At 35.1% G+C, this 24,223-nt stretch overlaps 1 protein-coding gene and 1 pseudogene across 1 annotated transcript in view; one reads left to right on the top strand and one right to left on the bottom strand.

Annotated features, from left to right (window-relative positions):
• The window catches only part of COL19A1 (collagen type XIX alpha 1 chain), a 345,794-nt gene that overhangs the window by 40,037 nt on the left and 281,534 nt on the right, over positions 1-24,223 (top strand). Inside the window, exons 5-7 of the mRNA XM_019417657.2 lie at positions 9,762-9,885; positions 11,205-11,480; positions 21,707-21,787. Of these exons, the coding sequence (XP_019273202.2) occupies positions 9,762-9,885; positions 11,205-11,480; positions 21,707-21,787 (481 nt within the window). The remainder of the gene's footprint in view (positions 1-9,761; positions 9,886-11,204; positions 11,481-21,706; positions 21,788-24,223) is intronic.
• LOC109248232 (cytochrome c oxidase subunit 6B1-like) lies at positions 7,868-9,719 on the bottom strand (annotated as a pseudogene).

Here is a 24,223-nt window from a genome sequence, read left to right as displayed (position 1 = left end):
CCCTTGTAGTCCCAAAACATTAATTTTAAGTCAGGTCAGTAATTATGAGGGAAATTTTATTCTTAACCCAGAGGATACAGGCAACTTGATATACTAGAAAAAAATGACCTTGGAATTAGAAGTTCCGAGTTCAAGTTCCATCCTGACTTCTGTCTTGCAGAGTAATGGTGGGGCAGTTATTTAACTTCTGTGGCTTTAATTTCTTATTTATGAAATGAGATGGCTGATCTAAATCACTCTTAAGGTTCCTTTCAGCATTAGGACTCTAGAACTACAGGAAACTATTGTGTGTGGCTTCTTACAATTGAAACATTTCCAAGCACCGGAAGTCTTCTGCTGAAGGACACTTTTGGTGAAGTTTCTCAGGGCAGCTGTTCTGTGTTGCTGTAGCCCGTGGAGATTTAAAGTTTCTTTTTGAAAGTAAGAACACTGTGTTTGTTCCTGGATTCATTTTGTGTCAGACTTTTTGATTAACCTGCTTTAAATCACATAGAGCTTGAATTTTTTTCTCTTCTGTTTTTTTGCTGAATGTGATGTGGCATAGTCTTAAAGGCCTTAACTGTAAGGCATTATGCAACTACTGGTGTTTGGCACCTGCTAGGACTGGTCATAGGTATCATTATGGATTGTCCATGAAAGGAACACAGTTTTGTTTGTGCTTCCTATATGCCAGATTAGTATCTGTCTAAAGCTTGATTTAGAGCAACAAGTCTGTCAGTGCCCCTATTTGCATGGAAATCACATTCTAGTGGTTGGAGACAGGCAATACATGTGTAAACCAATACATTTTAAAAAAAACTTTGGGTAGTTATAAGCCTATGAAGAAAAATAAAAGAAGGTAATATGTTAGGTAGTAATTGAGGTGAGAACAGCTATAGATCTTCCAGAAGAAGTGACATTAGAGCTAAGACCTGCATAGTGGGGAGAAAGTCATCTAGGTGATGACTTCTGGGAAGGACCATCCCAGGAGAGAAAACAGGAAGTACAAAGGTCTAAGACTTCAATGAGCCTGGTGTGCATAAGGAACAAATTTCAAGTCACTGTGACTGGAGTATGAGTACCACATAGAGACTGGAATAGGAGATGATGTGTTAGAAGCAGGGGTCAGAACAGATGAAGCCTTGTGAGCCATGTGCAAGGAACCATAGACACTGTAGGAAGGCTGTAAGTAAGGGAGGGATGTGGTATGATTTACATTTTAATAGCTGAACCTAGCTGCTATGTGAGGACTAGACTGTAATGTAGGTGAAAGAACAATTAGGACACCGTCACAGGAGTCCTGGGGAGAGAAGGTGGCAGCTTGGGGTAGTGAGTGACAGTGGAACTAAAGAGAAGTGGACAGAGTCAGAATCTATTTTGATGGTAGAAAGAGTGAGACTTGCTGATGATTGGATGGGGTGTAGGAAAATCAAGGAAAGGCAAGAGTCAAGAATGACTTTTAGACTGGAAATCTGGGTGAATGGCCATGCCTTTTACTGAGATGTGAAATTCTTGTACCTTAGAGAAGGTACCTTGTACCTACCTGTTAGTAGGAAACAAAAGTTCAATTTCAGTTATTTAATTAGAGATGCCTTTAATATCTAAGTAGAGATGCCCAGTAGTAATTTAGGCATGTGAGTTGACAGCACAGGCAAGGAAAATAGTCAAGTTTTATCTTGGTTGCCTCTCTCCTTTGGCATCACCTTTCTTTTTGGAACTTTCCTTCCAAACTCTCAGTGCCTTAAGGTGATGCTTGTGTTGCCCAAGGCTCAGGACAATGACATATCATTTTCTAACCCAGGGTCATTTCCTGTTCTGGATTTATTCCTTCCTCCCTCTCTATATCTTCTCTGTTAACTTCTTTGTTTTATTGTAGTCCCTATAGATCTCTGTTCTACACTTTCCAGGCGAGAATTAATTATTAGACACTTTATTAGTATTGTGAGATGAGTTTCTAGGAACTATTTTAGTGGTAACAGAGCTTATGTTTTATAAACACATGCACTTTCCAAAGAGGAAAAAATCTCTGATAGTACAGTATTAGGTGTTTTGGCTTGTCAATGAAAGTACTTCATAGTTAGGGAGAATCTCTGTGTTCACACCATGTATGCAAAAGGCAGTCTATGTAGAATCATATTTAGTAACAATTACACATACACAGAATGATTAAATGTTTCCTCCATCTCATGCCAAGATCTTTTCTGTAACATACATACCTTTTAGACGTCATCATTTTATGTATATTTCTTAAAGATTTTAAATAAATTCTGATCATGAAAGGAGTTTTCATTAATCAAGTAAGAAAGAAGATCCAGAGAATGTGGGCAGTAGGCTATTTAGACAAATACAACCCATTCTTAAAGTCCTGTACAGTGAATTCCTTATGTTAAATAAGATGTTAATATTTATCCAACTTCATGAGTATAGGTACTAGTACTTTGTAATTAGATACTCTGCTTGAAATATATGGAGAAAATATTGGGAAAAGTGTATTTTCATTTGGAATTTCTTTCATCTTAATGCCTTAGTGACTAAACCATTCTGAAGGCTTTAGGTTGGGAGTTATAGACTTCTATGATTTTTTACCTCCCATAATAGAAAAAAATAACATTTGTTATTATTATTTCTCCCTCGCCTCTGACCTTGAAGAATATCAGATTAATTTATGTAACTTTAAAGAATAGTGTTATTTTTTCCTAATCTGAAAGTAGTAATGTTGTTTTACAAATGATCATTAATACAACTTTATGCTCATTGTAAAAATTGAGGAAGTAAAGAATATATAAAGAAGAAAATATTTACAATGTCTCTTAACTTTAATAGTAAGAGGGAAGTTTTATAATGTTAAGAGCTTTATGAAATCAATTTTTTAGTGGGGTCAAATCTCACTGGTTCTCAGATCTGGACATTGCCTTCTGCCATAGCTGGTCATTATAAGGAACCCCATTTTTTATTCTCTGCCACTTCTCCTAGACTTTAATAGCATTTCTTTCCATTTTATGATTGAACAGAGGGCTATACATAGAGAACATCAGAGAGAAGGTGAAAACCTCATTTTAGATTTTTTTCAACATTGAAATCAATTACAAGTTCAAAGGAGTCTAAAGTATGTGAATACAAGGCTTCAGAGACACTCCAGATTATATCTAGAACTAGCTCTCTGAGGAGCTAGAGTAAAAAGGACTCCACAGGCAGCCAATTTCCTTTGGCACCTTTAGGTAATTTGGAACGACTTTAGTTTGGTTCTCAGTGACTTTTACTTAGTCACATTAAAAAAAAATTGATTTTAGATCAAACATTTTGTTAATTTGGTATACCTCTGTTCTCATCTGTCAATGAATATTCAGGTGTTTTCATTAGTGTGAACAAAAGTAGACAATGGGAAATAAAGGATTTATTACACTTAAATTTCACTAAACTTTGAGCTCTTCATATGTAGGTTAATATTAACTTATGTGGATGAATTTTCCATTTACAGTGTTGAATTGCATGCAATGTGTATGAGGGAAGATAGAAAATATCCCAGTAAGAATTTTAGCATATATAGATAGATAGATAGATAGATAGATAGATAGATAGATATGGATGGGTTCGGCAAATAAGGATCAACAATATTTTTCTTAATGGGAATATCACTGAGTAAGCAGTGGATAGGATTTCTTATAGGAAATTACACTCCATTCAAAAATATTCAAGCATGGATATCTTACACATAACAAGCTGTCATTATATCTCTCTGGTAACAGACTAGTAATCCAATATGGCCTCTTTTATAATAGAAACTTTGGCAACACCCAGAGAAATTATTCTGTGTCACATTAAGTGTGCTTGGGTGGTATAAACAAGAAACATAGTCTGTAAGAGCTGATATATTTTGTAATGTGTTATTTTTAAAACAGAGAACTTTTTCTTCAAAATTTACAATTTGGCAAGCAAAAACATTTTTGGCCTTGAAAGTACAACATGAATTTCTGAAAAGAAAATGCAGTAATTATAAGGATTTTTATCCATTATAAACTTAGGCTAAAAAAAAAATCAGTTTTTCTCCAAACAAAACTAAATTTATTTCAACGTATTATTTTAAGACTGCATTTGTTGTATATCAACATTATTATTAATAATATTTTGTTTTTGTTATTTTTTTCTCACAGAGGAACCTTTCATTGAATATATTTTCAATTTTTAAATTAGATTGTAAATTATTGAAAACATAATTACATTTAGTTTCATGAAATATTAAATAATTATATCAAAATTAAATGTCTTTATCTGCTTCATTTGCAGTGTTTATGAAAAATCTGAGTTGATTGCCAAAATGAAAAATCTGAACTTTTCAGATAAAATGTCTAGGTATTTGGCTTCTCTTGAAAAATGGGATGCTCTGGTAATGCTGGGCCTACACTCTTGGGTAGCAGCAAGTGGCTGGAGCTAAAGAGCAGCTGCCCCCTGTAGATGGGTTGGGCTCTTGGTTTCCCTCAGTCCACATGTGTTTCCTCTGCATAAGGATGAGTGTCGGTTGCTGTTATTAACTCACTTCTCCCTCTTTTTTCTGTTAATAAAAGTTTTTTTAAGTTTTATTTATTTTGAGAGAGACAGGGACAGCATTAGTGGGGGAGGGGCAGAGGGAGAGGGAGAGAGAATCCCAAGCAGAGCCCAACAGAGGCTCAAACTCCTGAAACTGTGAGATCATGACCTGAGCCAAAACCAAGGGTGCAATGCTTAACTGACAGAGCCACCCAGGCTCCTTTAATAAAAGTCTTAAAGGGAAAGTGAAATTTTCTTATATGCATATTTCTATCTGAGATGGAAAAACCAAAGCTAGACTGAGAGGGGTGTGCGGTTTTGTTTTGTATTCTTTTTTTAGATCACTTATATACGAATCCATTTCATTAACTGATTCATTTATTGAGTACCTACCTTGTGCAGGCACAAGGATGCTGGGAACAAAAGGGTGAATAGGATAGACGAAAAACCTCAGGAAGCTTATATTCCAGTTTCCTGGTTGGGCCCTATGGTCATGTGGTTGTGACCCTTGGTTTATATCAATCAATATGGAAAGGGTGTATATTAAGATCTTCAGAAGGATTGAGGGGAGTGGAGGATTGAGAAGAGGCCAGTGGATTAACTGATTGGGAATGCTGTATTTTTATTTTTTATTTTATTTTTTTAAAGATTTTATTTTATTTTTTTTGTTTAAGTAATCTCTACACTCAACATGAGGCTTGAATTCCCAACGCCAAGATCAAGAGTCACATGCTCTACTGACTGAGCCAGCCAGGTGCCCCTCATTAGGAATGCTTTTAAATGTTTATTTATTTTTGAAAGAGAAAGGGGAGGGGGAAGAGAGAGAGGGAGACATAGAATCTGAAGCAGGCTCCAGGCTCTGAGCTGTCAGCACAGAGCCCGACGCAGGGCTCGAATTCATGAACTATAAGATTATGACCTGAGCCAAAGTCGGAAGCTTAACAGACCGAGCCACCCAGGTGCCCCAGGAATGCTTTTAGAATGCAGGAGGATTAAGGACTAAATGGATAGTAACAATGCAGATATGCAGAGTATTCATGTAAGAAGGTTGGTGGATAGATGAGAGGGTAATATAATGGGGTAGCAAGGTTGGAGGAGGTTTGTTTTGTAGCAGGGAGAAGATATGCATATGTTTGTGAACTAAGATAAAGGGGGCATTGGAGAGGGAGAGGTTGAAGATTTGAAAGGACTTTTAATCCTCTAAAATGCAAAAATGATTGTAGAAAGGGAAATGGAGCAAAAGAGAAAAATTACAATATATTCTTAAAGACAAAAAACAGTTGGAGGATGTTAGAACCTACATATTGCTGGGCCATAGATACTAGTGAGATGTAGGCCATTTTACCTCAGTGGACACCTGAGACTCATCACTAGGGGATATCAGCCTCTGCAGGAGCTGATGAAGGGTGTGTGTGTGTGTGTGTGTGTGTGTGTGTGTGCAGTGTACCTCCTCTCTCCTCATCCAACCAGACAGAAGGTGAGATGTTTAGTAGGTTTATTATTGAGAGAAATTGAGCCAGAGAGCCTCCAGAGATGAAAGGTAAGCAGGATAGTGAAGGTAGGAAGGAGGTATGACACCAAAAACAGAGCAATGGAGCACAATTCTGTAATGAACTGTAGACCCCCACATACCCCACTGTTTCTAGAATGCCTGCATCCAGATGAAAACTTTTTATCAAGTGGGAAGTAGATTCTTCTTTGGAGAAACTGAATGTCCCTAGAGAACTAATCTTTCTACGTTCACATCTGAGGAACTCTCAGTGAAATCTGCCAGCTGATCATGCTATGCAGTGAAGTTATTCATCAACACACTGTGCCAGCATACATGAAGGCTGCTGTCAAAGTTAAATGCTTCATCCTTACATATATATGGATTATAAAAAAATCAGAAATTAGGGTATAGCTTCCAACATGGAAGAGAGAGGCCAAACTATCAAACAGGAAAAGCTAACCAGAGTGAAATGAAGATAGTCAAGGATGCAGAGAAAAACATTTAAAAGCCGACCTAATTGATTATGTCAGGGGTTTAAAATATTGCATTCAGGATATTTTTAAAAAGAGAACACAAGAGCATCTTGGAAATAAGAAAATAACAAAAATTGGTGTTGAATAGATGGATTGGAAAACAAATCAGGGAAATATCTCGGAAAGTAGAATAAATAAGGAGGTGAAAAAATATAAGAGAAAGGGTAAGGAAACTGCATGGGTGGTATTATAGGTGTTGAACAGTTGTCTAAAAAAGGAGTTCCTAAAAGAGGGAATAAGAGAATATTATATGGAGAAAAGAATAAAAACTTACATTTTTTTGGTGATGTATAGCTCATATTGGAAGATGTGTTCAATACAAAGAATAGAAGAAAAATCCCAGGAAATAGTGTTGTCAAATTCCAAAACACTTGCAATAAAGATATGATCCTGAAACCATGAAGGTAGAGAATGGGATAAAGGAGGCAGGAAATTTGAAGACAGGTAAAGACACAAGTTACTGCATGTAGGGGGTGGGTAGGGATCTGCTGTGTGGATTGAGGTTTCCTTTTTTTTTTAATGTTTATTTATTTATTTTGAGAGAGAGAGAGAGAGAGAGAGAGAGAGAGAGAGAGATAAAGAATGAAGAGGGGAGGAGGGGTGAGAGAGGGAGACAGAGAATCCCAAGCAGGCTCTGTGCTGCTTGACATGGGGCTCGAACTCATGAACCATGAGATTATGACCTGGGCCTAAATCAAGAGTCAGACACTTAACTGATTGAACCACCCAGGTATACCGATGTTTCCTTTTTAAAAGGAATTTTGATGCAACTAACTAGTTCAAAATTTTTATTTGGAAGCTTATGATTTGGCATCACCTCTCACCTCTGTCTGTACTCTTCTTCAGATTTATAGGTGGTCCCAAAGAGAAATGGCAGATGTTAAAGCCCCATTGTTTTATTTACTTACTTATTTATTTATACATAGGAGTTTTTATTAAACAATTTTATATGGTTCTGAAATTACATAATTTTTTTGAAGTTTTATAGATAATAAAAGAGAATATGCAGATACATTTTAGCACATACAGGGGCTTGAGGCTACTTTGTGTAAAGACTCTTGTCTGGTGTAGAGAAGGTGATCAGTTTAATAATGTAAAACAAAACAGAAAAAACAATCACCCTGAAGCCCCTCTTACTGGTCAAAGTAATGTTCTACCCAGGCTTCTTACCTGATCATGTGGCTCTTTTACATATACACAGTCTTCACTTTTCCAGTGAGCATTTATTCTTAGTTAAGCCATGATTGAGGATCCCAAGGTGGGGATCACCATGTACCCAGGTCCCCCTTCACCACCCTTGGAGAAGAATGGAGGACAAAGGAGAGGTGGGTGAGTCAATTCAGATCATCCCAGGAAACGTGCCTAATGCCAGGCCATCATCCCAGGGTGACACCCAGGATACGGGACAGATTGTGTACACACACCCAATACTATTTTGCACATGGAGACATCATCCCCACGAGCAGTCATTGTCTTCTCACAATGGTGGAAGGACAGGCAGTTCTGCCAGCGGTTCCTGGTCCGGTACTGGTTGGGGAAGTGACTGTCAAAAGGGGCAGTCTGATAATTCTTGATTTGGGTCTTGATATCTTCCACCGTGGTGCTGCCTCCCTAAAGACATCCCTGAAGCAGCTCACGGCTCAGTGTGACTCAGAAAAGAAGCCAGAGTCAGACAGGAAGCAGAATTAAGCATTTTGTTTGTTTTTAAATGAACAATGTTACTTAAACTGGTACAGTAATGGTCATTGTGAAATTCAGTTTAATAATGGTGACTTTATAGGGGTTCCTGGGTGGTTCAGTCAGTTAGGCAACCAATTGTTCATTTTGGCTCAGGATACGATCTTACAATATTTAAAACATATAAGTGTTTTAAATAAACATTTAAAAATAATGGTGACTCTATAGAGAAAATTCCATTTTAGAAATTTTGTTTTATTGTGATGGAATAAAAAAATCATTCATTAATCACTTGCTCACTTAAGAGAGGATATAATATATAAATGCAATAAAGTCAAGTTGCCTCCCTTTTAAATAGATTGTCAAAAAGATAAAGTTGTATGTATATATATGCATGTAGACATAAATGGGTGTCTGTGTTTAACCAATAAGCAAATAAGAACTTTAGGCCAGTACAGCTGTTTTCTTATTTTTCCCTGATTTCTCTACCTTATTATGACTTGGTTTACAACACAGAGGGTAGAACCAAAATTTCAGAATGCTCCGTGACAATTTGCTTGTCATTTTCAGTGGGTGGTCATCAGTTTCAGTAGACCTTAGTGTAAAGTTCAGAGTTAGTTACCATTTCAATGTATAGTGTTACGTTTATATAAACAACTGTTGGCTATGTTAGTCCTTAAGAGAATTCTTACCTACTATTCCTCATGATTTTTTAAAAGAAAAGCATGATTCCTGTCTTGCAGAGTTTTTATGTACAATGCAGATAAATTTAAAAGTCAGGTGGTAGGAATGTATTTCTTCTTGTTTTCCAATGAAAGTCTAAATTTGAGATCTGTTCATTTTGAATTTTTTTCCCTGAGTTTCCTCATGGGCCGGTGAGACCAATATTTTGAAACAAGATTGAGGGAGAAAGATATTTGGATTGTCTTTTGGCTTCTCTCTGCTACCTAGAAAGAATTTGCTAGTTATATTTTTTGTAAGAATGAAAACTAAGCTAAAACCTCTTTAGTTTATTTTTCAGTATGAGTCTTATATGGATACTAGAAAATCAGTCTTAGGAACTCATTTGCAAGAATTTAACATGATAAAACTTCTTTGGAAAATATACATTTAATTGTTAGCGGTGTGCTCTGTACTTCTGCCTATAGACAAAACAGAGGGGTACTATTTATTTCCATTATAAATCTCTAGTGTTTGCCAGACAGCAGGGAAATCTGATAGTTTCCTCTGTTGAAACATCTTGTTGAGTCAGGGAATATCACTGTATAGTGCTTTAGCCCTATTCCCTTGCTCTTACACACCCCAAACTTTAACAATCTTTTACCAGACACTTTCTAAAAAGGGAGAGAACAAGGATTAAAAACTGCATAGGTACTGTAGGTATGGATGCTTCCATATGTCCAATAGGTAGATTACTATAAAAATGCATCATAAGTTATAAGTTCATTGAGAAAAATACGACTGAAATATTGTGTTACAAAAACCTTCATATCTAGATTTTCTTTCCTCTTCATCTTCAGTCTTCTCACAATGGTTCTTTGTTTTCCTCCCCCCAGTAAGCTATTTCCCAAAGGCCTTCCTGACGAGTATGCCATAGCAGCTGTGTTTCGTGTGCGCAGAAGCACCAAAAAGGAACGGTGGTTCCTGTGGCAGGTGTTAAACCTGCAGAATCTGCCACAGGTAAGGAGCCATAGTGTTGTGCCGGTTAGTTTTCCCTTATGTGATTACGCCAGGTGAATCTTGGAACAGTGTGCACAAATTTGGAAGCAGATGTGGTGTCCAAATAGTCTTTTAAAGGATTCATCAGGAGGGAAATGCAAATATTCTCATAGGATGATTTTGTTGAGATCTGTAATATGAGAGCATGGTGGGTGAGACAAGGTTATTTTTTTATTTGTTTGTTTCCACTTCTAGATTCATATTTTGTCTAAAGATACTCAAATGGCCCTTCTTTCACAACTGCTTCATTGACACTAAGTTCATCTCACTAATAACTTCTTTATTTCCTATAATTTCTGATATGTATTATTTTTAAAGCTGTTCGTTGTTTCATCTGAAAGTCCTTAGTGAATGAAGAACCAGGATATAAATATTGATTCCATCAATAAAAAGTTACTGAACACATGCTGTATGCTACTTGGTGACAAAGATAAGATTTTAACAAGCGTAATTCCTTTCTCGGGGAGCATAAGGCCTAAGGGGATGTCATCTAGGAGAACAATATGCTAGAGCATAATCATAGTGCGACAGGTGCAGTGGTAGAGGTAAGCTCAGAGCTGGGCGTGGACTACGAGAACATAGAAAGGACAGCTTCCCAAAATGGGACACACGGAGAACAGGAATGTAGAAATACTTATGGAAGAGATGTCATTTGGGCAGAAAGATGAGAGTGCAAGGACTCCAGGGCGGGAGATGAACCTCAGTATTACTTATTGGCAGCTTACATTTGTGTTTATTTCTGTACATATCCACTGACATGCTTTTTATTTCACTGGTCTTTTAATCTGTTAATACAGTCACAATTTTATGGTGGAAAAATGAAATGAACTGAAAAAGTACATCCTTTATGAAAATGCATTCTTTTCTGCACCATGCAAATCATCAAAGTTTCAAGAAGTTGATCTCAGTTTCCATGCTAAGAGAAGTAATCCTATTCTTATGCTTTTTAAATTAAGTAACATTTAATTCTTGAATTACTCATACAGAATTATATATATACTTAGATACATACATACACACATATAAATATATACTCTCAGATGTTCTCTCAAGAAAGGAACATATGACATTCACCAGAATACCCCATATTTGAAACATTTTTGTAGCTGGATATTTGTTGTTCTTTTATATTAACAAGTCTGGTGGACCCAGGTGTCATCTAAAACATTTTACTAAGTCCTTCAGTTATACTAACATGCATTTCTGATTTTTTATTTGTGTGCTTTAGTAATTTTGAATACTGGTTTTAAAACACTTAAAGCTAATTTGCATTTTTGCAGATTTCTATAGTCGTTGATGGTGGAAAGAAAGTGGTGGAATTTATGTTCCGAGCTGCTCAGGGAGATGTGTTGAACTACATTTTTAAAAATCGAGAACTCCGTCCTTTGTTTGATCGTCAGTGGCATAAACTTGGCATTGGTATACAATCCCGGGGCATTTCACTCTATATGGATTGTAATTTAATTGCAAGCCGGCATATAGATGAAAAGAACGCTGTGGACCTTCGTGGAAGGACTGTTATTGCTGCACGAGCTTCCGATGGCAAGCCTGTGGACGTGAGTTGTGATGTTGGTTATGAAAGAGAACTAGTAAAACTTCTAAATTAGATACCTTATTAAAACCTTCTTTCTTTAATTACTTTGTAATACATTCCCTTCTCAACACTTTTTAAATTAGCCATCAGATGTGTGAAGCATTGCCATGTATTTCCAACTGTATTTTCACATATATTATCTTCTCTCTGTTTTCACCCATTTTCTCTAGCCTGTGAATTTAAAAGAACTAGGTCATGCCTTAAAAAAATGAGGTTGTTACAAGTAAAGCTTAGTAAAAATTGACAATATGATACAAAAAGTAGCTTGAATAAGCTTATATGTTTTGAATAGAAAAGACTGGAAAAAGATGAACTTTAAATTAAATGGTTCCAGATTATCTGATGTTTCCACTCAAGAACAATAGGCTATTTATTCATCTTCAGAATAGCAATTGTTTTGTATTGCAGACTATTTTTCATAAGCCTATGATGGTTTTTAAAGTTCTGCTGTGGCTGAAATATAACCACTAATTGTATCAGTAGGTCATTTGGATGATAACAATGTCTTGTAAAATCCTTTCATTTGAATAGGTCCTTTAAAAACTATATTTGATGCTCAAGTGATAATAGATTTATTATTAATTTCCCTAAAGAAGAAGGCCTATAAACCTAAAAAAGTGAGATATATCTAAATTTCATGACTTTACATTTTCTTATGGGTAGAATGATGGGAAAACCCATAAAAATAATCTGAATGCAGGTCACCAATGGGAATTGCTAATAGTGTTAACACAGAACACTTAATAGCTCAATTTTGTCTCAAAAGCACAATTCTGTACAAATACATATTTGGGCAGTGTATTTTTTCTAAATGCCCATGTGGAAGGAATCAATATAGATAGATGATTAATAGATGGATAAAGTTAATATATGTGCGTATATATAGTCAGTAAAATATATATAGTGTATATAGTCAATAAAATATTTTTAAAGTATTTTCTGTTAGAGACATTGAATGAATCAGTGAGAATGTCATAACTGGAGCTCAGTAATGATCAGCAAAATAGGCCAGAGTAGGAAAAATGAATCCTGGAGGCAAGACATCATGGCATTATGGAGAGTAAGATGGTTTGAAGATCAGACAGATGAGGTTGTAAATCCTAGCTCGTCTCCTTAACTCTAATGATCTGCTGATTTATTTTGTTAGCTGTTAATTTATCTGGGTCTCAGTATTCTCAATTAAAAAATATTGTTGGTAGAGTTACTTAGTTATAATTGTATAGAGTATGTGCAGTAGTGCCTAATATGTAGTTAGTTCCCTGTATATTCATTTGTTTCTTCAGGACCAGACACTCCACTCAACCCTTCCCTAGGAGAATGGGGAAAAAAAACAAAAAACAAAAAAACTTCTCTTGCTCTCAAGAGATCTTGAAGGCTAATGGAAGGATCAAAGACTATGTCTGTAAATTGTGGCTGCCAATAATAATAACAGTATTAATTGTAATACAACAGTATAGACAGACCTTTCAGAAAGGTCTCTCCAAAGGCAAGGGAGGAAGTGGAGACTGAGACTGCCAGTTAGAAAGAACATCAGTGATGTAAATTTCAGCAGTAGGTGTAGTGTAGGTAGATAGGAGTCCATTCAGGGAATTCTTGCAATAGTAGTAGAGAGTGATACCCGCTGCAAGTACCAAAGTTTAAGGCTGGAGTTTGGGATTAGAACCTCTTATAGGATTAGTGAGAGCAAGGCTCTGTTTTCAGAAGAACTGGTAGAACTAAGAACACACTGAGATAAATTCATAACCTTTGTAGGGAGGTAGCAATGAGAGAGGAACAAGCTGTTTCAAGACCAGGGTCCAGGCTCAGAGCTCACCCTCTGAAAGCTGAGTGCTGTGTCATGTGTCTTACTAACTTCTCATCCAAGAAAATAATTAAGCTCAGAACCTGAAGCTGACAAATATCAGGTGTGTCCTCTAGAAAGACATAATGTAAAAATTATAGTATTACAATGGTTTTTTAGTTAGTGTGACATCTTACTTCATTTGAAGGTAAAATTAAAGCCATACCCAAAATGAGAGGACAGAGGAATATGTCCCAAATGAAAGAACAGGACAAAATGACAGCAAGAGACCTAAGTGAAATGGAGATAAGTAATATGCCTGATAAAAAATTTAAAGTAATGGTGATAAAGATACTCACTGGGTTTGAGAAAAGAGTGGAAGACCTCATTGAGACCCTTAACTAAGAGACATAAAACATTAAAAAAAAAAAAAATCCAAAAACCAGAGATGAAGAGCTCAATAACCTAAATTAAAAATTCACTAGATGGAATACATTGTAGACTAGAGGAAGCACAAGAACAGATCAGTGACCTGGAGGACAGATTAATGGAAAGCAATCAAGTTGAACAGGAGAGAGGAAAAAAATAATAATAAAAAAATAAAAATACACTTAGGCAACTTAGTGACATCATCAAGTGTAATAACATTAACATTATAGGAGTCCCAAAAGGAAAAGAGAGAAAAAAGGGATTAGAAAATTTATTTGAAGAAATAATAGCTGAAAACTTCCTGAATCTGGGAAGGAAACAGAAATCCAGATCAAGGAGACACAGAGACCCCAGCAAAATCAACCCAAGACATTTCATAATTAAAATAGCAAAAAGTAGTGATAAAGAGAGTACTCTAAAAGCAGCAAGAGAAGGGGCACCTGGGTGGCTCAGTCAGTTAAGTGTCTGACTTCAGCTCAGGTCATAATCGCACGGTTCATGGGTTCCTGAGTTCACGCCCCATGTCAGGCTCTGTGCTGACTGCTCAGAACCTGGAGCCTGCTTTGGATTCTGTATGTCCCTTGCTCTCTCTCTACCCTTCTCCCATTTATGCTCTGTCTCTCTGTCTCTCAAAAATAAATGTTAAATAAATAATAAATAGATAAAAATAAAAGCAGCAAGAGAAAAGAAAAAAGTTACATACCCGGAAAATTTCATAAGGCTATCAGCTGATTTTCAGTAGAAACTTTGCAGGTCAGAAGTGATGAAAGAAAAAAACCTGCTGCCAACAATATTCTATCCAGCAAGGCTATCATTCAGAGTAGAAAGAGAGATGAAGAGTTTCCCAAACAAACAAAAGTTAAAGGAATTTATGACCACAAGGCCAGTCCTACAAGAAATGTTAAAGGGGACTCTTTAAGTGGAAAGAAAAGACCAGAAGTAGGAGTAAGAAAAGTAGGAAACACAAGAGCAATCAAGTCAATTATATCTCTGAAAATCAGTCAAAGGATTAATAAATAGAAGGATGTAGAGTATGACACCATATACCTAAAATGTGAGGGGGAGAGGAGTAAAGAATGGGTTCAAATTTAAGTGACCATCAACTTAATATAGACTGCTATAAGCATAATATATACAAACCTGATAGTAATCCCAAATCAAAAACAAATAATATATATGCAAAAATTAAAGGAATGGAATCCATGCATATCACTAAAGAAAGCCAGCAAACTGAGAAAGAATAAAGCAAGAGAAGAAAGGAACAGAGAAGAACTATAAAAATAACCACAAAATAAGTGGTTATAAAACAAAATGGCAGTAAGTACATACCTATCCATAATTACTTTGAATGTAAATGGACTAAATGCTCCAATCAAAAGACACAGGATGATGGAATGGATAAAAAAACAAGACCCATCTGTATGCTGCCTACAAGACACTCACTTTAAGCCTAAAGACACATGAACATTGAAAGTGGGAAGGGGCAGAAAGGCATTTATCATGCAAACAGAAGTGAAAAGAAAGATAGCAATATTTCTATCAGACAAAATAGACTTTAAAACAAAAACTAAAAAAGACAAAGAAGGACACTATATAATCAAAAAGGGAGCAATCCAACAAGAAGATATAACTGTAAATATTTATGCACCCAATATGGGAGACCCCAAATACAGAAAGCAGCTAATCACAAACATAAAGGAAGTACTCAATAGTAATAAAATAATAATAGGGGGCTTTAAGATCTCACTAACATTAATAGATAGATCATCCAAACAGAAAATTAACAAGGAAACAGGGGCTTTGGATGACACAGTGGACCTGATCAATCTAACAGATATATTCAGAATGTTCCATCCTGAAGCAGTATAGTACACATTCTTCTCAAGTGTACATGGAACATTCTCCAGAAGAGGTAACATATTAGGCCACAAAACAAGTTTCGACAAACTCAAAAAGATCAAAGTCATACCATGCATCTTTTCTGACCACAATGCTATGAAACTAGAAATCATTCACAAGAAAAAAATGTGGAAAAAAACACAAATACATGGAAGTTAATAACATGCTACTAAAAAAAAAAAATGGGTCACCCAAGAAATCAAGGGGAAATAAAAATACATGGAAACAAATGAAAATGAAAAAACAGTGGTCCAAAATCTTTGCGATGCAGCAAAGTGGTTCCAAGAAGGAAGTTAACAGCAATGCAGGTCTACCTCAAGAAGCAAGAAAGTATCAAATAAGCAAACTAACCTTACATACAGAGCAGCTATTTTCTTCCATCAAACCAGATGGAAGAAAATAATAAATATTAGAGCAGAAATACACAAAATAGAAACTAAAACACAATAGATCAATTAAACTAGGAGCTGGCTCTTTGAAAAGATCAACAAAATTGATAAACCTCTAGCTAGACTCATAAAAAAAAAAGAGAACAAGAGAGAGAACACGCAAACAAAATCAGAAATGAAAAAGGAGAAATAAAAACTGATACCACAGAAATACAAATTATTGTAAGAAAATATGAAAATTATATATCAACAAATTGGACAATTTAGAAGAAATGGATAAATTCCTAGAAAAATATAACCTTCCTAAACTGAAGTAGGAATAGAAAATTTTAACAGACCAATGAAATTGAATCAGTAATCCAAAAACTCCTAACCGCTTCACAAGTGAATTTTACTGAGACTTTAAAGAAGAGTTAATACCAACTGTTCTCAAATTATTGCAAGATGTAGAAGAAGGAAAATTTCCAAATTCATTCCATGAGGCCAGCATTACCCTAAAACCAAAAGCAGATAAAGACACTACAAAAAAGAGAACTACAGGCCAATATCTCTGATTAAAATTGGTGGAAAAATCCTCAACAAAATATTAGCAAATTGAATCCAATAATACATTTTAAAAAATCACATACCACCATCAAGTGGGATTTATTCCTGGGATGCAAGAGTGGTTCAGTATTTGCAAATCAATGTGATACATCATATCAACAAGACAAAGGATAAAAAGCATATGAGCATTTTAATAGATGCGGAAAAAGCATTTGACAAAGTACAATCTCCATTCGTGATAAAAACCCTCAACAAAGTAGGTTTAGAGGGAACAAACCTCAATATAATAAAGGCCACGTATGACAGACCCACAGCAAACATCATACTTAATGGTGAAAAGTGGAGAGCTTTTCTTCTAATCTCAGGAACAAGACAAAGTTACTCACTCCCGCCACTTTTATCAACATGGTACTGGAAGTCCTAGCCACAGGAGTCAGATAAAGAAAAAGGAATAAAAAGCATGCAAATTGGTAAGGAAGAAGTAAAACTTTCACTATTTGCAGATGACATGGTAATATATATATAGAAAATTCTAAAGACTCCAAAAATCTACTAGAACTGATAAATGAATTCAGTATGGTTATAGAATACAAAATCAACATATAGAAATCTGTTGCATTTCAATACACTAATAATGAAGAAGCAGACAAAGAAATTAAGAGTACAGTACCATTTACAATTGCATGAAAAATAATAAAATTCCTAGGAGTAAACTTAACCAAGGAGATGGAAGACATGAACTCTGAAAACTATAAAACACTGATGAAAGAGATTGAAGATGACACAAACTAATGGAAAGATAGTCCGTGTTTGTGGATTGGGAGAATAAATACTGTTAAAATTTCCATACTACCCAAAGCAATCTATAGATTTAATGCAATCCCTATCAAAACACCAAGAGCATTTTTCACAGAACTGGAACAAATAATCCTAAAATTTGTATGGAAGCACAAAAGTCCCTGAATAGCCAAAGTTATCTTGAAAAAGAAGAACAAAACTGGAGGTATCACAATTCCAGATTTCAAGAAGCACTTAAAAACTGTACTAATCAAAACACTATGGTACTGCACAAAAATAGACTCATAGATCAATAGAACAGAAAAGAAAGCCCAGAAATAAACTCACAATTATATTGTCAAGTAATCTTTAACAAAGGAGGCAAGAATATGCAATGGGAGAAAGTCTCTTCAACAAATGGCGTTGGAAAAACTGGACAGCCACGTGCAAAAGGATGAAACTGCACCGCTTTCTTGTATCATACATAAAAATAAACTCAAAATGGGTTAGGGACCTAAATGTGAGACCTGAAACAATAAAAACCCTAGAAGAGAGCACAGGCAGTAAGTTCTTTGACATTGTCCACAGCAACATTTTTCTAGACATGTCTCCTGAGGCAGGGGAAACAAAAGCAAAAATAAACTAATGCACTTTTTCAAAATAAAAACTTCTGCACGGCAAAGGTAACTATCAGCAAAACTAGAAGATAACCTAGTGAATGAGAGAAGATTTTTGCAAATGACATATCTGGTGAAGAGTGAGTTTCCAAAATATGTGAAGAATTTATACAGTTCAACACACAAAAAAGCAAATAATCCAATTAAAAAATGGGCAGAAGACATGAACAGACATTTCTCCAAAGAAGACATACAGATGGCCAACAGATACATGAAAAGATGCTCAACATCACTCATTATCAGGGACATGCAAGTCAAAACCACAGAGATGTCACTTCACACTTGTCAGAATGGCTAAAATCAAAAACACAAAAAACAACATGTGTTGGTGAGAATGCCAAGAAAAAGGAACCCTTGTTCACTGTTGGTGGAAATGCAAACTCATGCAACCACTGTGGATAACAGTATGGAGGTTCTTCAAAAAATTAAGAAGAGAAATATTATATATATATTTATTATATATAGAAATATATATAGAAATATATGTATATAATATGTATATATATGTATATAATATGTATATATGTATGTATATATATACATATATATATATATATATATATATATATATATATATATATATATCAGCCACAAAAAAAAGAATGAAATCTTGGCATTTGGTACACATGGATGAACCTAGAGAGTATAATGCTGAGTGAAATAAGTCAGAGAAAGACAAATACCATATGATTTCACTCATATGTAGAACTTAAGAAGCAAAACAAATAATGAAAAAAAGAGACCAAAAAACAGATTCTTAACTATAAAGAAGAAACTGATGGTTACCAGAGGGGGAAATGAGTGGGGGATGGGTGAGTAGGGAGATAGGGGAAGGGAATTGAGTACATTTATTACAATGAGCACTGAATATTGTACAGAATTATTGAATCACTATACTGTACACCTGAAGCTAATATAACACTTTATGTTAAATACGCTGGAATTAAAATTTTAAAAATAAATGAAAAAAGACAAAAATAAAAAATGTTAAAGCCATATTATGATGTAGCTTTTTTTTTTTTTAATTTTTTTTTCAACGTTTTTTATTTATTTTTGGGACAGAGAGAGACAGAGCATGAATGGGGGAGGGGCAGAGAGAGAGGGAGACACAGAATCAGAAACAGGCTCCAGGCTCCGAGCCATCAGCCCAGAGCCTGACGCGGGGCTCGAACTCACGGACCGCGAGATCGTGACCTGGCTGAAGTCGGACGCTTAACCGACTGCGCCACCCAGGCGCCCCTGATGTAGCTTTTTAATGAGATAGTGTTTGAGTTACAAACAAATAAAATACATATTTTATTCTATAAAGATTCTTGGTCCTGGGGCACCTGAGTGCCTCAGTAGGTTAAGTGTCCAACTCTTCATTTAGGCTCAGGTCATGATCTCACAGTTCATGAGATGAGCCCTGCATCCACTTCTGTGCTAACATCGCAGAGCCTACTTGGGATTCTCTCTCTGTCCTACTTTCTCTGCCCCTCCCCGACTCACATTCTCTCTCTCTCTCTGTCTCTGTCTCTCTCTCTCTGTCTCTCTCAAAATGAATAAACACTTAAAAAAAAGATTCTTGGGAAAATAAATAAATAAATAAATAAATAAACAAACAAACAAATAAATAAAGATTCTTGGTCCTACTAAAAATTTAAATGGACTAATTTTTAATCATCTCCATACAGGCTCTATGAGTCTTAAGGTCTGTTGTAATGTAAAAATGTTTTATTTATTCAGGATGTCTGTTATTGAAGAAAATCATAATAATTGAGTTTGTTTATTTTATGTATACTGTCCATTTGCTTCTGTGAGAAAGAGGTAGGTGACAAAACTGATATAAAGGATTTTTTTTAACAAATTCTGTGTGACAGGGCCAGTATAGACTTAGCCCTGAACACTGTCCTTATAAAGTACTGTTGTCAATGAAGGATTCTAAAGTAACTAATGAATAATAAAGCATCATTAAACTAGGAATGTAGTTTCAATGTCATGTTAATTGATTAGTTTCTAATCTGTCAAAAATTGGTCATCTATCTTCAGTTAAGTAAAATAATTCATATAAAGGGCCTAGTAGAGTGGATGGTATATAATTGAGTTTTAATATTTATTGGCTATTTTGGTAACAATGATGATGATTAATTGGTTTTAGTTAGGAAGAAAGTTAATTGGAGTCCCCATTCTTTATTCTACTTAGTGGGTATGTTACTATGTGGCTTTTCATTAGACTATGTAAGACAGTGTATTTAAACTTTATAAACAAAAGTTAACTTCAATACCTTGCAAAAAGTTACACAAAAGAAATCATTAAGGCTGCTCATGAATTCACAAGATGTCTGGAGTTCTTAACATGTTTCATGAGCTGAATTGATTTTGTTCATCTCAGTGTAGAGTGATAGTTACAGCCTTTTTTCTACCTCTGTGCTTTTTTGGTGTTGGGCAGAGTTTCAAAACAACTGAAGATATCTGCTTTTCATTATGGTAGGATTAATTATTGTAATATAAAAGTTGGATATCTCTATGACAAGTACATCTTGTTATCAAAGTAATGCATAATTTAGCTCTGGAATATTGGGAGACAGAGGAAGAGGTGGAGACAGAGAGAGAAAGAGAAGGGCAGGCAGGAGGAAGAAGACAGGGATGAAAGGAGAGGTTGTTTCTGACCTGTGTCAAATATGTCAAATCATTGTAGGATTTATTGTAAACTACTAAATTTGCAACCACAGATTAATTTAAAATAGCCAATTTACGTGTCTGTCATATTGAAATTCTGTCAATACTCTTTATTATTCTTATGTGGTTCTTTGCTTTTGCATTTAAAGGCATGATTGTACCTTTTTTGAACTGTAAAATCTCGGATTGTGAGTAACTTGTTCCACAAGATGAGAAAACATTTTTGATAATAATTTTAACTTGATAAATGAGCAATGTCTTGCAATATAAGTAATATATGACAGCGAATGTCATATGATCACAACTGAACCAATGGTTTTTGAAATTTGCTTTGATATACAAGTGCTTTGGACTACAAGCATGTTTCCGGAATGAATTATGCTCACAAACCAAAGTTTTACTATTTTATATTTCATGTCCAATGCCAAAAAACGTGAATCTGCTAAGCCAAGAGAAGGAATCTATTATTTTTGTAAAAAGATTGTGAGTGTGGCTTAGGATTACCCCATCGATATTAGAATGCATTAAAAAGATGAAAACCAAATCTCTCTCTTTTTTTTTTTCTTGTTGGGAAGTAAGCACCTGTTTCAGTGCCTCAAATAAGAGATCTGGAGGTATTGAGAAAGCCTTTTCCATCATGTGTTCATTCCTTTGACTACTTTTTCTCCAGAATTTTTTACTTTGGAATATTTCTTATTTTGTGGGCATACTTTATTGTAATGAGTAACAATACCTCTCTTGTAATTAAATACTTCTTTTTTGTATGAAACAACTAGCAAAAATTTGCAATTGCCTTCATTATCTGATTTCTTTCATACAGAGATCTATCTCAATAATTGAATCCATGCCTCTTTCTCTAATGGTCCATAAAATCATGAATCCTAAATTAAATAAAAACATTAAAAATATCTACCAATAACTTATTTGTATTAGCTTCTTTTTATCTTTCCAGTTAAATTACCATAGCTTTTAAGTGCCTAAATGTGATTTTCAAGAAAACTAATGATGTGTCTTATCACTACTTTTTTAATAGATTGAACTTCATCAACTTAAAATCTACTGTAACTCAAACTTCATAGCCCAAGAAACATGCTGCGAAATATCAGATGCTAAGGTAAGTTAGTTTTCGTGGCATGTGAAGAATGCATCTGTAGAGTGTAGATGTAGAGCAGCACTGAGTGTCTTCTGTTGAAGCCAGGTGAGTAATTTGTTCCCAGTAAGACACCCCTTATAGTGCTCTCACATAGTTTCTTTTTACAGTGTGAATCCCAGTGTTTTGTCTTGAACTTTGGGAATGGTATGTCCTCACTTTGGACTTGACATAAAGAGAATTTATGACTTTCTCCTTAAAATATGTTCTAATGATAACATCATCATTTTCCAGTTGCAGGAATTTTAAATCTGTGATCATATGTTACTCTTTCTCACTTTCCTCTTCTAGTTTGTTATCCATCTTGGATAGTTTTCCTTTGTGATAGATTTTTCATCTACCTTTTCCCTGTTATTGACATGGTCTGCCTTTATCTCCTGACTGGATTTTTGCATTATCGTGTCAACTGCCTTTCCAGTCTCTACACCATTTTATTTCAAGATAACCAGAATAAGTCTCTGAATCACTGCTTTGTATATGCATTTATTTTCTCTCAGTAAACATTTGTTATTCAAAAACACTGATCTTCTAGGCATTGTGCTAAAGAACAAGGCTATAACAGTCATGAATAAGGCACATTCACTGCCTGCTGTTCATCTCTTTCCCCAAGCCTTTGGTCACTCCCTGTTGGCAACAGAATATAAACTCGGTTACTCAGCCTCTCATTCTTAATATTCCCAACCTAACTGTACAACTGTTAATTTCTTGTACCAATATTCCATTCCAAAGAAAAAAATACTGAATTCAGCACTTTCTGTAGTTCTCATTATAGTGATCAGGTGCACTATCTTATGTTATTAGATACAGTTGCATTTGTTTTTATTTAATCAACTCCATTTTAAGCTCATTGAGGGGAGTTACACTTTCATGCTCCACTTTTTTTTTAAATTTTTTAAAATGTTTATTTTTGACACACACAGAGAGAGAGAGAGAGACACGGAGTGCAAATGGGTAAAGGGCAGAGAGAAAGAGGGCGACACAGAATCCGAAACAGGCTCTAGGCTCTGAGCTGTCAGCACAGAGCCTGACATCGGGCTCGAACTCAGGAACCATGAGATCATGAGCTGAGCCAAAGTCGGACCCTTAACTGACTGAACCACCAGGTGCCCCTCATGCTGTGCTTTTCTATTCCTAGAACTTTGTTTCTAGAAGACAGTCAAAACACTTTCTTAAGTTGTTGACTTATCAACTATTAAAGCAGGTAGATGGGACAAAAAGTGTTTAACAGGGATTAATTTTAAAAAGTCTTACAGAGAGAACATATGAAAAGTAAAAGTAAAAGGTGAAATGTTTTTCTTTGTATCTTAGACTTTTCAGAACTTCTATACTTACATCCAAAATTGTATGAAAATTTTATCAATAACTTAGTAATTCAAAAATATTTTTAACTTCTGTCTCTCACTGTGAATAGTAGGATAATAATGTGGCTGATTTAAAGCATTATCTAAGTCTTTCAAAATTACTTGTTTTACTTATGTAACTTGGTTTAAAGCATATCTCCAAACCAGTTTATGGCTCTCATTCCAAGTAAAATGAAAGCCAGCCAAATATCATTCTATAAATATCTAAAAAGATAATTTATAATGCCAATCTACAGACCTGAAATACCGAGACTTCCTGGAGCCACATATGTAAATTTTGAAGGTGTTTAATTCTCTGAAAGCTTATTTTTTAAATTAATTATTCATTTAGGATGTAAGAGCTTTTAAAATAATAATTTTTCCTGATTAAAAAGTAGCATAAAATTTTTTTGATATATCTAAATACTGAATCTTGGGGTACTTGACTGGTTCAGTCAGTTAAGTGTCCAACTCTTGATTTCAGCTCAGGTCATGATCTCATGATGGGTTGTAAGATCAAGCCCCATGTTGGGCTCTGCACTGACAGCATGGAGCCTCTTTGGGATTCTCTCTCTGCCCTTGCCCTGCTCTCTTTCTTTCCCTCACTCTTTCTGAAATAAATAAACATAAGAGAAAGAAAGAAAGAAAGAAAGAAAGAAAGAAAGAAAGAAAGAAAGAAAGAAAGAAAGAAAGAAAGAGAAAAGAAAGAGAAAGAGAGAGAGAGAGAGAAAGAAAGAAAGAGAAAAAGAAAGTTGTATTCTTGACTAGTTTTTACTCTGTTTCATCACATAATAGATATTTTCAATACAAATTATGAGAAAACTGTTTAAGGAAGTATAGGTGATAGATTTAGTGGAGTGGTTTGATTATTAAAAACAGTGATGTAACTTAATAAATAATGGTAAAAAAGTTAATCACATCTTAAAAATGTTACTTTGGAGTTAAATTGTGGAAAAGAAGGTAGGAATTCATCTCCAACCGTAAGAAAAAAATAACAAAAACCTGCCTATTTTCCTGATGATAATTATTTGAAGGGACATCACCATTCTGTTAATGAGTA

This window comes from Panthera pardus, unplaced genomic scaffold (genome assembly GCF_024362965.1).
Source record: "Panthera pardus isolate Hobbes unplaced genomic scaffold, ASM2436296v1 HiC_scaffold_17, whole genome shotgun sequence".
NCBI classification, from domain to species: Eukaryota; Metazoa; Chordata; class Mammalia; order Carnivora; family Felidae; genus Panthera; species Panthera pardus.
The sequence above is the reverse complement of the archived record's forward strand: the minus strand, read 5'-3'. Positions and strand labels throughout refer to the sequence as shown.